The following is an 18,791-nucleotide window of genomic DNA, read 5'->3' as shown; positions in this document are numbered from 1 at the left end:
CTGGGTGTCACATCATTTGCTTCATCGCATCTTTCACAGTGATATTTCACTCATACAAAATAATGATCATCCAACAGCTAACTGAAAGGGATTTTGTGCACCCCCATAGAATTTTGTGGCATAATGAATACCATTCTTACGGAAGATGTAAACGTCCTAATAATGATGAGTGATGAAGCTCATTTCCATCTGGATGGCTATGTTTATGTACAGAACTGTCAATACTGGGCATTGGAGAACCCGCATGAATACATAAAAAACCTCTCCACAGCTCAAAAGTAACAGTGTGGTGCGGTGTTTCCAAGATAGGGATTGTTGATCTGTACTTTTTTGAAGAGGAGGGAACGTAGTTACAATGACATTAGCATCCTACATTGACATGTTAAACAACTTCCTGCTCTACAGTTGGAAAGATATCATGTGAACATGAGAGAAATGTGGTTCCAACAGGATGGTGCCATAGCTCACATGGCGAGAGCATCGATTGAAGTGGTTCAACAGATGTTTTCTGGACATGTCATTTCACGATTTGGCGATTTTCCTTGGCCCCCACACTCTCCCGATCTACGATCTATCAATTTGTGACTTCTTTTTGTGGGGCTACCTGAAATCAGGAATGTACGTGAACAAACCACACACAATCAAAGACCTGAAAATTTACATTCATCAAGAAATTGAAGCTGTGTCAAATGAAATGTTGGAGAAAGCCGTGCAGAGCTTTGAGGAGAGGCTTCGAATTTGCATCTGACAAGGACGTCATCTTACTGACATTATTTTTCAAACCTAATTAAGGGATGTTGATTTCAAAAATGCTATAAAAATATTATTATTTAACGTAAAACATTTTTTCTATAATTAAAAGAACCAAATTATTCAGTAGTGAAAAACATGCATTTCCTCTACTCTATCCTTTATTAAGAAATACTTGCACAAGAAATGTTAACTTAGAGAATAGTTTAATAGAGATATTTTATTTGAAAAATTATTTTATTGCTATTAAAACAGTTATTCGTGTGATCTTGATTGTCATGTTAACTTAATTAACAAATTTGCATGAAAGCATCATTAAACTAAACATGAAATCCTTGAGTTTCATTGATGTTATTGTCAAGTTTAAAGACACTTTTTTTTTTTTAATTTTTGAATGTTGTTACAATCATAATAAATGCTATTTTCTAACTTCTTTAAGGGACAGTCTTATCATAAACACAAATTAAATATCTAGCAGGGATTAATTGGTAAGTAGCCAAACTTGTAGAGGACATGTTACATATTATCTTCAAAGCAATATGAAAAGTACGTCTAATAATAGAAATATATAACATTAGTATTTGTTTGTATATTCATGTTTAAATAACCATTATTTTTAGAATAGAAGGTTGCAGTTATGCCTTCAAATCCTCAAGTAAAATTTTCAAGATTATAAGACTACTAATAGGAAATTGCTGATAGATAACAATAACTCAGGACAGTACAAATGAAAGTGCAATGCATGCATAAATTAGTATTGTGGACGATAATTAATCTTTACAAATCAGTGGAGCTGGTTGCATATACAGATATTAACCACTAAATTAAAATTTTACTTGCAACATAAAACATAAGCTCCAAAAAGAACATTTTTATTTAGAAAATTAGACATTTTCTTTTCTTTTTTTAATTTTGACCACATTTGTTCATATAGATTTTGTAATATAATTTCCTTGAAATTAAACATATTTTCTTTATTTTAAAAGTGCCTAGAAATTTGACAATTTGATATAATTTATAATATTTTATCTATTTAGATGAAATACTTTTAGATTTTTATCTGAAATAAAATAAAAACTTTATTGTGTATCTTTACCAATTTTCTCTACTACCTTAATATTATTGTTCCATTTTATTAATTAGAAAGAGACACAAATATTTATATTGATATTCCATTGTAGATTAATTTATAACAATTATGTTTACTACTTTACTGTGTTAAATATTAATAGTTTACTAGTTTACCTTTGATATAGATTATTAAAATCAGTTATCTCTGCTCTTGTTTTTCATAAATACATAATTATTATTACTATTATTATTATTCACATCTCCAACACACCACTGCCTTGCGAGTCACTTCTGTTTATCAGATGGTTTCCGAGTCTGTCAGCATTATACTCATTGCTCTTTTGCCAAGGTAGTGCTAGACAGCCTTCAGTGGACGATGGGCAGGTAAATATCAGTAGATCATCACAAGGGAGAAATAAACTTGTACATTCCTTGCCTGGCAAGGAATCTCGACTACATCAGTCAAGTGCAAGCTCTCTTTTGTGTAACATTCAGTGGTACAATTACTTTTCCTACCAATTTGTGATTTTTCTCTTTAAAAATCAGTGTACGTGGTCTGTAAATAAAGTAATGGAACTAGTTTTTTTGATAGTCAAAGTGGCAACACTGTAAAGTTACTAGTAAGCATATGGTTATATGAACAACTGATTTATATTAGGTATTAATATTTTTAGTCTATTGTTCTCACATGAGATGTAAACAAACTTTTCGTGAAACGAGTTTTTGTTGTGCATTGCAAAAATGAGTGATATTAATTATGAACATTGTTGTGCAATCAAGCTTTGTAAACTCATTGAGAATGCTACTGAGACTTTTTTTAAATTGAAAAGAGTGTATGGAGATGACACTCTATCATGAGCTCAAGTTTTTAGGTGGTTTAAAAAATTTTCAGATAGCTGTGAATCAGTTGCAGACGATCCACGCTCTGAAAGACCATTAATGTTAAAAAGTGATGACAGTGTGAGTGAATTAGAGACTTGATACGGTACGACTGGCAATTAACTGTCAGAATGATTGCAGAACAATTGAATTTGAACCATACCACAGTTCATCAAATTTTGACAAACGAATTGGACATGAAAAAAGTTTGTGCAAAATTGGTCCCAAAATACCTCACTGTTGAACAGAAAAACAACAGGCTGAATTGAAACTGATCCTGATATTACAAAAAATGTTACTGGTGATTACTCCTAGATATTTGAGTATGACCCAGACACAAAACACCAGAGCAAGGAGTGGCACACTTCAAACTCACCACGTTCCAAAAAAGCAAAAATGAACAAATCAAAACCATGCTAATTTATTTCTTCAATAGTAATGGCATTGTTCGTAAGGAGTTTTTGCCTGCAGGATATACTGTAAATCAGTATGTTTACCGAGAAATTCTTGAAAGACTGCGGAAAAGAGTTGCTCACATGAGATCAGCCATCAAAAACAACTGGATGCTGCTTCATGACAATGCACCTTGTCACACTGCACTCTTAATTAATGAGTTTTTGGCAAAGAAAAACATTCCTGTTGTTCCTCAACCAATTTATTCACCTGACTTGCTTGACTCCCTCAAATTTTTTCCTGTTCCTGACTTTAAATAAACACCTCATAGGACACCATTTTGGAACAGTAGAAAACATTAAAAAAATGTAACCAACCATCTGAAGAATATTTGGTTTCTGAGTTCCAACACTGCTATGAAGAGTGAGAAAACTGTTTGAAGGGTTGTGTGGCTTCCAAAGGGAACTATTTTGAAGGTCATAGAGTCCATGTATAATTGGATTGTAAGTAAAATGTTTTTCTGAATCAATTTCTTTATTTACAGACTTTGTACATACTACATTAATGTATGTATAAAGTGTTTAAAATTTAGTAATATTTGTTTGTGAGTGTATTTGTGGTGAAGTAACATTATAGTCTCAGAGGATAAATATAACTCCACTGATAAAAAATCATATAAACTATGTTTTGAATGTAAAGTAGATCAGGACAGGTCCTGGGCTCCTCATATTTGCAGTAATTCATGTGTAACCCTGTCCATACAACCAAACTATTGGTTGTATGGATCTCATCACATGATGTTTGGAATTCAAATGGTTTGGAATGAAGCGAAGGATCACTTTATGAACTGCTATTTTTGTATAATGAAAATGTAAGGGATAACAGCTAAGACTAGACATACTGTTAAATAACCTGATATTCCCTCTGTTATAAGACCTGTGCCTCACAGCTCACAGTTTTGAATTCCAGTACCACCCAAATCATGGGAATAGATGAAAATGAAGCCATAGAAGTTGTACAGATTTATCAGATGATGAAAAAAGGAGAGACCCAGACTTTTTAGAAAATACAAATACTGAACCACACTTAATTAATCAATCAGAATTAAATGATCTTGTTCGTGGTCTAAATTCATCCAAGAATCAAGCAGAAATTCTCACATTAAAACTGAAATGATGGAATCTTTTACAACACAACATTAAAATAAGTGCTTTCCATGATATGCTGTGAATTTGAATATTTCTTTTTCCAGTATGAGTACTTAACTTTCTGTAATGATGTGTAATCTTTACTAGAATCTTTTGGACATGTGCACCAACCTGATAGTTGGTTTTTTTTTTATAAACTTCTCAGAGCTTAGTTTGAAAGTAGTCCTTCATGTTAAATAATATCCTGATATTCCCTCTGCTATAAGATCAATGTCTCACAGTCCATTGTTTCAAATTCCAGTACCACCAAAAACATGGGAATTAGACAAAATAATAACCCATCAGCCCCTTTAGCTCGTGTATTTCACATGAAAGAGTCATATGAAACTTTTGTTAGATATGATTCAACGTGAGAAACATTTGCAGCATATTTGTGGAGACCTGAAAGTAAGATCACTGTTATTTGGTTTATAACTCGGTTATACTAAATATTGTTGCTTCTATGAATGGAACAGCAGAGATAGGAAGAATCATTATGTTAGAAGAAAGTGCCCAAAAAGAGAAACATTAACTGTAGGATTGAGCTGTGAGTCCAGCACAAGTAAAACCTGAAAAGGTTTATCCTCTGAAACTACACATTAAACTAGGTTTAATGAAAAATCTCATTAAAGAAATGGATATTGATTGGACACGATTTCACTTTATAAAAAATAAGATCCCTAACATAAGTGATTCTAAGAAATCTATCCGTACCTCACTTCCATATTATCAGAGGGACAGCCATTAGCCTTTATATAACTTCAGCATAGTATATATTCTAACTTTATTGCAAAGAGATTTTCTTATTGCCCCACACCTGTTTCAAAAACTCTGGAATTTATTTTCTGCATCTATATTTGATCTAAAGCTGATGTCACAACCCAAATATTTGAAACGTGAAACCTGTTCAATCGTTTGTTTTCCAAAATTATTTTTGATTTTATCAGATTCTGCCTGAGAAGGCCATAACCTTTGTTTTATTTTTTGATATTTTAAAATTACATTGATTACATATATTATTCAATTCATATAAATATCTCTGGAAAAATTCTTTTGAGGGCTTTATAATGAATGAGCTGATTGTTTGCAAACCGTAATGTATTTAAAATGTTTGTGCTTGGACTGAGAATTATACTCTAATAAACATTACTTTTTATTCTCACAACATCAATGTAAATATTAAAAAGTGTAGACTATAAACTACATCTTTGTTAATGTCTACCAGTTCTTACTATTTGAAGCCATCATTTATTACAATTTTTGTTTTAATATAAGATGTTTCATTTTAATCGCCCAGGCGATTTTCTCGTTAACTAATTAAAATACAAAAAATGACCTGAACTAAAGTTCTCAGATTGGGGAGGTACACCTTGTTGTGACCTTGTATTTGACCTTGACCTTTTATTTCAAGGTTAACATGATTTTTTCAAATGAAATGACCTATTTTGACTGCAGCAATGAAAAAAGCAGAAAACTTTTCATTGAAATATGTGGTCACACATATCACACCTTAGACCTTCTTTGAAGGTCTTATGGCTAACCATCAGAAATAGTGTTATATGATTGTATAAAGCTATTTTTATGCTCTTTCCCATAGTTTGCGAGATAAATGGCCTGGAATATAAATATTCCAGGAATATTGTATGACCTTCAAAAACATGTTAACTCGTATAACACTATCTCTGATTGCCTTGAACCTGCCTGCCAGCCTTGTTTGACCTTCAAAAAAGGTCCAAAGTCATATGTGTGACTTCATATTTCAATGTAAAATTTTCTGCTCTTTTCATTGGTGGGGTCAAAAATAGGTCATTCCATTTGAATAAAATTGTGTTACCCTGAAAATTAGGTCAAGCTGAAATCCAAGGTTACCATGAGGTATCGCTCTCCAGTCTGAGTAATTTTTTTTAGGTAATTTTTACATATTGGGTTTCTCAATTAAAAGTTTTCTGTAATTTTCAATTTTACACCACTTGAAACCTGACTCTTTCAAAATAACAGCTAAGTTGATTCATTACCTTATTTTTTAATATGATTGTTTTAATTAATATAATTAATTTTTTTAGTTTTTAATGTAAAAACATTAAATGACTGAAGCTCATGCCTTATTTTTTTTTAAAGTAGGTAATTTACTTTTCTTTGAATGAAATTCATTAAATGTTCTTTTAATTACACCTAAATCAAAACTGGACAGTTTTGATTTAGGTTTAGATTTTTAGATTGAATCATTAAGCATTTTTATACATGTAATCAACCCCAGTGGAAAGAATTGAAGCACACAACAACATAAATGTATTGTTTGGGTATCCATATTGTTTGTAAGTCGAAAAATGAAATAATAATAATAATGACTGCGCGCAAAAATAATGCTTTGGAAAACAATAAAATAGTGTCATATAGGTGTCAGCATGTGATGTCACAAGCTCGTAGGTTCACTGGGGCAACTATAGTTAATGTGAAAAAAAAATCCTGGGGCGATTAAAATGAAACACCTATATATAGACCTTTAATCACTTATATCAGATGCAGCGGATAACCACTCTTTAGTAAAATTTCCCAGAGCTTCAATTTCATACGATGTTCTTCCAAAGTTATATCATTCCCATTGTAAGCATAGTTCAACTCATCAATTTCCTCTACTACATCACCTATATACCATAAATCACAATAATGGGCAATCCACTGTTCAATCTTAATTGTACATATCCAGAGGACGACCTCTTTTTCAGGTTTATTGAGATGCCTCATTTAGTTTTTTTTATCTGTAACATCAATAGGTGTGCTTATCTTTTTCCCTAGATTATTCTATCTAAATCTTCATTCCATGCACGCAAGAGCCTTGCAACTCCTTACATTGTTGTGATAATAGTTACTATTACCAATTCTGTTAAGATCATTATAGTTTCTATGTTTAGTACTCTTACCTTTCTTACCTTCACTCTTTTATCTCTCATATTGTACTCATAAGTTTTGACAATGGAATGGTTCCAAAAAGAAGTTAAGAAAGGTAAGCAGTACTAAACATAGAAACCCGTTACGCATCTTTGTAATCTCAACAACTTCATAAGTAATATTTTTAATACAATATTCCAAATTCCACCATTCTTGATTTACATGCTTAACCGTTTGAAACATCATCAAACATAACAATCATAAAAATAGAATCCTCCTGCAAACGGTGCACTTTTCACGTTTTGTTCAGACTCCACATTGTCCAAAGTCTTAATGTTGAGGTGATTGTAAAATGATCAGAACCTGTATCTTCTTCGTGCCTCATTGCAATGTCTACTACTGACTTCAAGATATCATTCACAATAATATAATCTATTACTGATCTAAGACCATGAGCTAACCAGATATGTTTGCGGATATCCATTTTCCTGAAAAAGGAGTTACTTATCTTAAACTTAAAGCTAGCAAACTGCCTCATCTCAACTGCATTACTGTTCCGACAACTTTTTCCAAAAACCCTAACAATACCTTTGATTGGTTGGTTTCTAATCCTTGCATTGAAATCTCCACACAAAACTAAATGATCATTCTTATTAAATTTATCACATTGCTTTCTTCTTAAAACAAAAATGATAATTATAAAAATATTTTGCCTGATAGAAAGAAACCACTTACATATTTGAAATCAGCCCCAAAATACTATAACATTCAACTATTACATTTCATGTAACAAACAAAAAATGAAATTTTATTGTCCAGTATTATTTATAATTTCAAATTTAGGTAAATAAAAAAATCAGGAAATATACTTTATTAAAGTAGATGAAATAAATGTAAAAATATTCAATAACATACACACTCAGCTGTCTTGTTTTATTGAGCTGAAACCTTGAAATCTAATAATTTAATTAATTTTAATTGAGATACTAAAAAGTAAATAGAATTTGACAATTTCTTAGTGTTGATTGAAAATATTTATTGAATTTCAGCCTCTGCTGTCTGTGTGTCAAGATGTAATTGGTGACCTGGAAAAGAATATTGATCCATTTGATCTTGATGTATTTACACCATATATTAATGACAATATTAAGCGGAGCCAAAGACAAACACAGGTACATTTTATTTATTTATGACTTAGATTATTTTTGTCATTAAAGAAATGAGAAAGGAATCGATTTTTTAAATATTGTACTAATATATAACAAAAAATAGCCGTCACTCTCTCTAAAAAAATTATGAAAGAAGATACATAGATGAAACAATGAGATGCAGGAAAGTGCGTAGATAGACCGTGTAGGGGGCAGATATTTTGAAAATCATATAGAATAATGCGCTCAAGTCTTGTTTAGTATTGGCTCTTTCAAGTATAAATTTCTTAATATTAACATTTTTATAATCTGAGAATGAATTTACAAAAAAAAAAATTATTTATAATTTATAAAATGTATATATTTTATATTAATTTATAAAATATTTATATTTATTTATTATATAATTAATTAATTATATATAAAATATAAATTGATATTTGTATCATTTTAATACACTTCACCTACAGCATTTATATAGAAAATAATTATGGCATAGGTTTCTAGTTGTGTAACTTTTTGTCTCATGAAATGTAAAATACATTTATCAATGTTATCTGGAATATTGATAAGCATTCATCTCAGAACTGACAAAGAAACACTGTAAATGTTGATGCTTTCTGCTTGGTTTAATAGTAATTATAAATAAAACAAAAATTATTTGGTTTAAGAAAAAAAATTTTTTGTAATCTTCAAACAACTTTTAATGGTTGGATTTGCTTAAAAATGTACTAGACCAGAATGACTACAAATTTTTTCTATGAAATTATTACATTTTAAGATAACTTGAAAATAAAGGATACTAATGTAGGTCTTATTTTGGGTTCCTTCGCGAAGCTTCTTCTTCCTTAGACATATGGAACTTTTAAGTTAAATTTTTTTTTGTATTAAATTTAGATATGATTTTCTGTACTTGCAGGCAATATTGGGAGTTTTGGTTGTTTCACGATCATCAACCCCTTATTCAGCTCCTAATACCTGTACTACACAGTCTCATTCTAACACTGAAGATCCAAGTGTATTGGCAGTTAGTGCCTCAGCCTCATCAACTTGGTTTCCTTTGCTTCCTGTTACAGCACCTCCTGGAACCAGAGCAATAAATCCAACTAAAGTTAAGGTAAAGTTATCTCTTATGCAAAGTTAATATAGTGTCACCTAAATTTGCTATTGTAGACTATCACTGTACTCAGTAGTTGACTACTTGTTTTTCTTTTCATGTAAAGTGTTGTCAGATGAAAATCCAGTTGTAGTAGGTGAATTCTAACTTTTTCACTTCCTCAGTTCTGTCTGCTGGTCTTCATTTGTTATTTTAATTGTTAACATTTGGCTTATGAATCTAGGGAAATGAGTAGAACACTTTTACAGTCACTTCACATAAAGCATACAACTAATAGCAGGTCATAACTAAGTGATTATACCCAACAGTAGATAAGGATTATTGTATTGCTATTAGAGTAATTTGTGTTTTGATAAGTCATATCTGAGTAGAAATTAATTATACCTATTTTTGTTTCTATATGTCCTTGCATGATGTTCACTGAAGGTTTTTTAGTGATAATATAAAAGTTGGTGTTCCTTGTTTTGTTTCTGGCCAAATTTTGCTTACATGTAAATGATATTCCTGATTTTCATTAGAGCAAAGTTATTGATTATGCTGATATACTATAATCATTAGGTAGGGAGTGGAGATTTCATAGTTAGCAATTAATTATTCATAACATAGCAAATTACTTCTTTCATATTAAAAAAATAATGACTGTCACATCAGTGTTGATACATTAATCCATTAAAATAATATGACATAAGTAATTCATTTAGTTTTACTCTACATTGAACTAAGGGGGAAAAGGAAAATATTAATAGGTGTAATTGTACACTATACATTCACTAGGAAAACCATATTGGTAAAAATCAATAGAAAAAATGCATTAATGTGAATTTATTAACCCTAGTATGAAGAATGTTGTTTGTTAAATGTGGAAGTGGTGATTCACCACTGTATTGTGAATAATTATTTCCTGACTACAAAGGATCCATTCTCTAATCGATGAGTGTAATGTGTCATATAGTTATTGCCCTAGAAAAGAGCCAAGGTGTTGGAAAGTTTAAGATCAACCAAGAGAGGGTCATTTTTTATCTACGAGGTGTGTTCAGAATGTAACGAGAATATTGAAATTTCACGGGTTGTATTAGTCCGATTCTCGGGATTTTTTCGTTGATGTACTGGTAAACATGTCTGAAAAGTATCTGTACATTTTTAGCGATATTGGATGTTTAGTCTATTGTCAACTGTCAAAAGGGTAACACGTGTTTTGGTACAATCAGCGATTTTTTATTTGTATAAGTAATGGATCAGAGAATTTGTATTAAATTTTGCTATAACAATGGAATAAAGTGTAGCAATGTTTCAAAAATGTTAAATATTGCTTTTGGTGAATCTGCTGTGAATAAACAAGGGTTTATGAGTGGTATAAGCACTTCCAAGAAAGTTGTGAAGACGTTGAAGATGACAAGTGCCCCGAACGCCCCAGCATATCAACAACCAATAAAATGTGGAAACTGAAAGAAATGATTATGAATCATCGCCCAATCACAGTCAGAGAAGTCACTTATGATGTTGGGATCTCAATTGGCTCATACCATGAAATGTTTTTGGACATTTTGGGTATGAAACATGTGACAACAAAATTGTTGAATTTTGAACAAAAACAGTGGCGAATAAAGTTGCTCAGGAGTTGCTAAATAAAGTCAACAATGATGCAGAACTACTGAAACATGTCATAACAGGTGATGAAACATGGGTTTACGGATATGATGTCAAAACTAAGGCTCAATCGTCTCAGTGTAGGGACGATTGAGACAGCAAAGGGATTCTGTATCACCAAGACCAAAAAAAAGCTCAATATGTACGGTTGAATGTGAAGGTTATCCTCACCATGTTCTTTGATTTTAACGGCATAGTGCATCATGAGTTCTTGCCACAAGGTCAGATGATCAGTAAAGAGTATTACCTACAAGTTCAATGTCATTTGTGTGAAGCAATAAAAAAAAAACGCCCGGATTTGTGGCAAAACAATTCATGGCTTTTGCTCTACAATAATGCTCCTGCTCACACTTCATTGCTTGTTTGCCAATTTTTAGCCAAAATCAACACTGTAATGATATCTCAGCCGTCGTACTTGCCAGACATGGCACCGTGTGACTTTTTTCTATTCCCAAAAATAAAAAGAATCTTAAAGGGCCATCATTTTACAAGCATAGATGAGATTAAAAGCGAATAACTGAAAGAACTAAACACTATTCCAAAGATCGAGTTCCAGAAGTGTTTCGGGGATTGGAAAAAGCACTGGCATAAGTATATAATATCTAATGGGGATTATTTTGAAGGGGATAATATTAATGTAGACAAATAAATAAAATTCTTTCCAAAAAAGAAAAATTCTTGTTACTTTGTAAACACACCTCGTATATAAACGATTACACTAAAATGGCATTTTAACTCATTTTCATGTGAAATGAGGTGTCAGCTACAAGGATACCACTAGCTACCCTTATACCTGCTGTTGCTGTAAAAATCTCAATCCCCTTTAAATTGCATATCTGTAATTTGTATCTCTCACCTTTTAAGGTCTTCTTCATCCAAATTTTTCCCAATATAATCGGAAGTGAGTTGAAACATAAAAATGTTTGCTTTAAAGGCGAATAGTCCAGATATCAAACTTTGAAATGAAAGCATAAACTTTGTCTGTCATTAATAATTTTTTTTTTATCATGTCCTTGTTAATTCACATTCAAGTCATTTAAATACAAAAATATACATCAGCTAAGTAAGTACATCAATATAGATATTTTACAGAATAATGAGTATATACTCATAAAAACATTGGGAATGGTATTTGTTTATCCTGGAAAAATATTATTAATTCATCTTGCGATTTCAATAACCGGGTTAATATTTTCCCCCACAATAACCATCTGACTTCTGTATGGAAAAGAAGAGATTTTTTTTCTTTTCACTCATTTCATCACATAGATTAAGTAAATAGATAGATTTAGTAAAAAATCTAAGAATTAGTCTATTCATAGAGTTAGTAAATAGTCTATTCTGTAATGGTTGACTTTTAATAAAATTAACCATTTTACAACTTTACAAAGAATTTTTTGAGATTTTCTTCATATTTCTGTTAGCAAGAGCATGTCTTTGAGGAAGCACTGCATCCATTTCACCCTTGGTATAAGATGATCTTTAAATTTCAGAAATCAACTTTTCTTTCCAGTTATTGCCTTTGTATCAACACTACATACTACATTTTGTCTAGTCTATGTTGTAGTTTTTAGTAACATCATAAAAATATCAAAAGACCTTGTTATTTTACATGACCAGGTATTGATTTGCAACACAGCATATTTTCTTTGATTGATTTGTCCCTATCTCGTTCATATTTTACAAAACATAAGAACCAAGAAATAGTTGCTATATCTATTGATTCATCAAATTGAAAAAATTCACTTCAACTCACTTGCTGAATTATCTGATTGCGAACATTGGTAGCCATGTCATGGATTTGCCTTGATACTGTCATTAGAAAGTGGAATTCTTTCCTTTTTTTTTACTTTTTCTATGCCTATTAAAACACTGACCATATCAAATTGCATCAGGCAGTATAAGGTTTTGTGTGATTATTTGGGGTTTGGACATCTAGCTACTCTTAATGCTACGAGATAAATAGTTCAAGTGTACTTTTATCAGCCTTAATTTACAAATAGAAGCTTGTTGAGTTCTCAAAGTATTTAATTTTCTTTTGAAAAAATGTTAAGGGTTTGCTTTTAAGATCTGGATGTTTAGTTTCAAAGTGTCAAATTAATTTTGATGGCTTCATACTTTCATCAGAGAGGACTTGAAAACAAACAAAGCACAGTAGCTTTCCATCCAATTAGTTAAAGCCATATTTTAAATAACTGTTACTGTAAAATCTTGTGTTTTTATCAGTTGATTCACTGGATGTGGATAGCTCACTTCATTTTTTCACAAATTCATCCATTTTGCATAAAAATTTAATTAAAAAAAAAACAGTTACATGTATGACCACACACTAAAAACCCAGAATTTCAGTTAATTTCAATGAAACTACACTTTTAAAAACTTAAATAAAGGCACCAGATTCACGCTTCACATTCAAAACTGAAGTGATCTGCGATTCCTTACACCTCTTTTATATTGCTGAGAACTTGACTTCTTCAAATGTATTATTTGCATGTTCGAACATGATGCTCTCACAGCGAATATTATGCAAGCAGATCAAATTACAAGGAGCACATACACATCAAGTTGGAACCTGTAAATTGCTCATGTTTGTACACTTCATACATATATATTCATACCCATTGCTGTCAACACAGCTAAATAGTTTCAGTAGGTTTCATTGAGTTGGAGTTGAGGGCTTGTAAAATGTTCATTATACATATTTTTTTTTACTCTTTGGGGGTCATAGAGCTAAAAAGGTTAAGAATCACTGCTGTACACATACTACTTATGCATATACAAACTTCTAAATTACGTTTTTTTTTTGTTTTTTTGTTTTTTTTTTATGGCTAGCGTCAAAGGGAATTTGTAAAAAACTTGTTAAAGTTGATATGCCCATAATAAAAAAACAATGAAAGAGAGAAATAGTTAATAGAATTATGAAACTGTATTCTTTTATAATGTCTGAGAAAATATACCTGCAGTTCAAGTTCACTTTACTTGGCTGTCAAATGATTCATTATAAAATATTTGTATAATTGTAATTTGGAAGATTAATATTTTGATATGGCACTCTTGTAAGATTGGAAATTAGTGATGCAGTTGTTGATCATGAAAGCCAGTCATGAAATCTACAAAAGTTCTCTTTGTTACTTAGTATTTTTTTTAGAAAACCCGATCTGTAAATTATGCCAACTATCCTGCAAGAATTATAGACATTTATGTCTGGAATAGCTTTACTACCTACCCATACAAATATAATCAGAATTTAGGTATGTCCTGTTCATTGGGCATCTTATTAAGAATGTACATTCTTCATCTTACTTTGGTCATGGACAAGGCAGTAAGTAAACTGCTCTGATGGGACAGTCACTTTCCAGGTCAGTGGGACCTGTGATACAGCTCAGGAACTCTTTCTACCCAGCAGTTGCATAAAAACCAAATTAGTGGATAAGGTGCTTAGGGCTTGACCCAACTCCCTCAAAATCTAAATTATTTTTGTCTTTATTTTAATATTAATACATCAGAGATTTACATTTCATAAATATTGTAATCTGCTGATTTATAAGATTTTTAATCTGAAACATTAGCAATCATTAGCACCAGCACTATCATAATAATTCATCACAGTCTTGATCTTGATTAAATGTTTTGCATTCATTTCCACCATAATATATTTCAGCATCACTTCTGACAGGTTGATGAGAAGCAGCACCTTGCATATGAAACTTTTACTTGGAATTTTTATAGTCTAATTTTTTCCTGTTGAAAATAAGTGAAAGTTATGTCACAACCAAGTATTGCATAAGCAAAATTACAGTGGAATTAAATTTCCTTCCCTGAGTACTTATTTAAATTTTTATTTTGTGTGCGTTTCAGTTTTATCAGTTATGTAAGATAATTAATATGTAATTAACTTGTCTAAATTTTTACATTATGTGCACTTCAGTTTTTTCACTATGTAAGATAATTAATAAGTAATTAACATTTGCATTTTCTTTTGTAATTATCATGAATATTTAAGAATATTGCTCCCTGAAAAAAAAAAATTTTGTCCAAGATTAAATAACACGAAATTTAAAGAACAAGAAAATTAAAATAAAAAATGTTTTCTAAAAATTTATTGTTTTTCGGCTGGATAAACTTTGTAAATGTTAAATAACTTAAAAAAATTATATTTTTTTAATTTAAGAGCCAAAAACTGGTTTTGCCTTATTGTTGGTGAAGATTTTACTTATTAAATTGTTATTTTTAAAACTGGATAAGTCAAACCTAATAAAAGAAACTAAACTTTACATTATTATATATGATTATATATATTAAACCATACATTAAAATATTATATGCAATATTTTTCAGATGGTTAAAAATGTTATCAGCACTGAACTTCAGCAACAACCAGATACTCAGCAATTGTCAGCATCTTCAAAGGCAACTGCAGCTGTTGCAAGTACAGCATCTTCATTTTTTGGTTCAATGACCTCTGATTGGTTTGGCTAAGTTATGACCAACAGTTGTAAAATTCTGTTTGTATTTTTGTTATTAAAATACTTTCTATGTGTTATAAATAATTATGTTTTTCTTATTTTTAAATAGCTATTGAAAGTTATTAAGGAAATGAAGGAAAACTAAATTGTTACAGAAAATATTACTTAGTTAATAAACAGTATAGTAAATTGCATCCTAGCAGCAAAATAAATTTATTTTTAAAAATTCATTATTACTCTTTTTATTTTTCCAATTAATGCTTTATCATATATCTGCTCTTTAGAATATGTTTGTTCTAAAGAATTAAAACTAAATACATGTGTTATCTGTCTCAGCATGTAAAATGAACTATTCTGCTGCTACTACAATCTGCTGGTAGGAAATGAAGTTAACTGTTTAAACCATATTTTACATTCTATTTCTAGCCGTCGGGTTCTGCTACCTAGTGGCTACTGGAGCTTACCGGCAAGCTAGGATCATACGATCATTCTACGTCAGTATACCGCCAGTAGCGGTTATGATGGTTTAGGCGACGTTTATTCGATGTTAGAATCCTGTACATTACGGTCATGTTTTTCATTTCAGTCCGGATGGACACTTAGGCTTAGTGTTACTTGATTATGTTCAAGTATATATATTAGTTGTAATTCTTGATAATGTTCAAGTAAATTTATGTGTAAAAAGAAATTAAACAACGATTCATCAAGAACAAGGCGTTTCATTTTATCATCATCATCTAACAACAAAATTAGTACACCCTCGCTCTAAAACCTACTGCATTTGCCCATGGTCCTCCATCGCCGGATCAAGTGGGTCGAGGTGTCACTGGATAGTCAAGTCACCAAGTTGTCAGATCGAGGAACAAGATTCAACGCAGGATTCATAAGGTCGAATTAAGTCACCGAATCAAGCAGTATTTATACATTCAAAGGTGCAATTAATATTGGTGAAATATTTCAATGGTTTGCAACATACAGTTAAGTTTGGTACTATAACAGCGGCAGGTATACGTTGTGGGTTATAAGACCGGTTTTTTTGTAAGCTTCACTTGTCAGAGCTTGTTAGTTCATGTTATATTGGTTCGTTTTGACCTGAAGGAAGGTCTAAGCCAGCATATGAAATCGTTATCAAAAACACGTTCTAGTTATCTGGTTCATTCAACTTTTAATCATAGACAATAACCTAACCATACTACGTAAGATTCAACCTTGTTTATATCTACTAGTACGATAATTTATTTTCTAATCAATTTAACTTATCTCTGTTAATATTGTAATTCCAGTAAATATGGAATTTAAGGATTTAATTAAGAAACGAGGTATTATTAAAAACAGCTTAGCTAAACTAAAAACATTCATTGACAATTTCAAGTCTGAATCAGACAATTATGGCATGTTCACTATTAAATTCGACAAACTATTAGAATACGAAAAAAACATTTTTTGGAGTTCAGTCTGAAATAGAATTGCATAAAGATGCAACAGACAAGGACTTAGAAGTCAGGGACGTATATAATATTTTTCATAAACTTAAATTAAAACATAAAAAACTAGAAAATAGTTTCAAAATTTCAGAGGTGACTGATGCAATTAAAATGATTAATAAGCGCCCAATCCAATTACATTAAAACCTATACAAATTGAGCCCTCTCACGTTGATTTCAGAGCTTGGAATAAATTTTTTGATCTTTTTAATAGGTTAGTTCATAAACGAGAAGAATTTTCTAATGTTGAAAAATTTGACTACCTTACATATTTCTTAAAAGGTAACGCACTCTATGTAATAAAAAATTTATCAGTAACGTCTGAAAATTATAAAATTGCAATAAACTTACTTAAAGCTCGTTATGACAACAAACGACTAATTGCAGCCAAACATGCAATAGAAATTAATCTAAATTCATCAAAAAAGGAAAATCTGAAAATTTACCTAATTCATTGATCAAGTAATTAAAATATTAATGCATTGAATAATCTAAATATTGATTATTTAGAATTTATTATAATACAATTAATTACTCAAAATTTAAATTTGAATACTAAGAGACAGGGAACAAACATTAGAAGCTAATGAATTCCCTAGTAACTAAGATACTAATAGAATCTAAGCGTTAGTTGCTTGAATCCACCAACATAATTCAACGTAATGAAAAGGCACAGCCGTCTAATGTAGGTTTTAGCAGCAAAAAATATGATTATTCAAAACCTAGCTCTAGTAAAAATGTATTTTAAGTAAATAATTCTAATAATTTTCTGGGTGCATTATGTAAAACTGACAACCATATATTGCATCAGTGTGATACATTTTTAAGTTATAATGTTAATGAAAGGAAAAATGTTGTATTGCAAAAAAATTTATATCGTAATTGTTTAAGTAAACAGTTTGTTGTGAAAGATTGCAAGAGCAATCATAGATGTAAAGAAATGCTCACGAAGGCATCATACACTAATTCATTTAGATAAAACGCTGCAAGAGCCAGCAATTAAATCTTCTAAGCCGAATCAAGCTCCTAGGGCTAATAGTTCATATTATACTTTAAAATCAGAACCTAATAAGTCTGTTTTACTTGCAACAGCTGTAGTTAACGTCAAGGATAAACAAGGTAATTTCGTTCAATCCAGGATTTTACTTAATTCCACTTCGATGATTTCATTTTGTACTGAAAGGTTTGCTGCTAAACTTGAGCTTTAAACCAAACCTGTTTTGATGCCAATCTCGGGTATTAGTAATGTTGTTACTAATTCTAAGCTAAGTGTTGATGTAAATATTAATTCTAGGTATGAAATTTTAACTTGAAATGTCATATACTGCCATCTATTACAGGTTTGTTAACGAATGATTTTATAGACGTAACCGACTGGGAAATTCCTTGACACCTTTTTCTTGCCGATCCTAATTTTAATGTTCCTGGGCAGTCGATATTCTTATAGGCGCTGAATATTATCTTTCTTTGCTTAAGCTTGTCCAATTAACTCATAATTCCAATCATACCATACTTCAATAAACTCATCTTGGTTTCATAGTCTCTGGTCAAATTCCTACTAAAAACCTATTAAACGGAGAAATAATTCAGATTCAATATCACTTCTTGTTGGCAATGAACAACTTTCCTCTTAGAGTCATTTTGGAGATCTGAAGAGATCGAAGATCGTTTACCGACCAAGGAGGAATCTTTCTGCGGAAAACAATTAGTTGAAAATATCTTTTGTGATGATCAAGGCAAATTTGTTGTCTCTTCCTCGT

At 30.9% G+C, this 18,791-nt stretch overlaps 1 protein-coding gene across 3 annotated transcripts in view; it reads left to right on the top strand.

Annotated features, from left to right (window-relative positions):
• The window catches only part of Cog1 (conserved oligomeric Golgi complex subunit 1), a 105,431-nt gene extending 89,654 nt beyond the window's left edge, over positions 1-15,777 (top strand). For all 3 annotated transcript variants that reach the window (XM_075378968.1, XM_075378961.1, XM_075378974.1), the window contains exons 16-18: positions 8,219-8,341; positions 9,237-9,434; positions 15,420-15,777. In XM_075378968.1, coding sequence (XP_075235083.1) covers positions 8,219-8,341; positions 9,237-9,434; positions 15,420-15,560 — 462 coding nt within the window. In that variant the 3' untranslated portion in view covers positions 15,561-15,777. The remainder of the gene's footprint in view (positions 1-8,218; positions 8,342-9,236; positions 9,435-15,419) is intronic.
• The last annotated feature ends 3,014 nt before the right edge of the window (positions 15,778-18,791 follow it).

This window comes from Lycorma delicatula, chromosome 1, assembly GCF_047948215.1.
Source record: "Lycorma delicatula isolate Av1 chromosome 1, ASM4794821v1, whole genome shotgun sequence".
Taxonomy (NCBI): Eukaryota; Metazoa; Arthropoda; class Insecta; order Hemiptera; family Fulgoridae; genus Lycorma; species Lycorma delicatula.
This window is presented reverse-complemented; position numbering and strand designations above follow the sequence as displayed.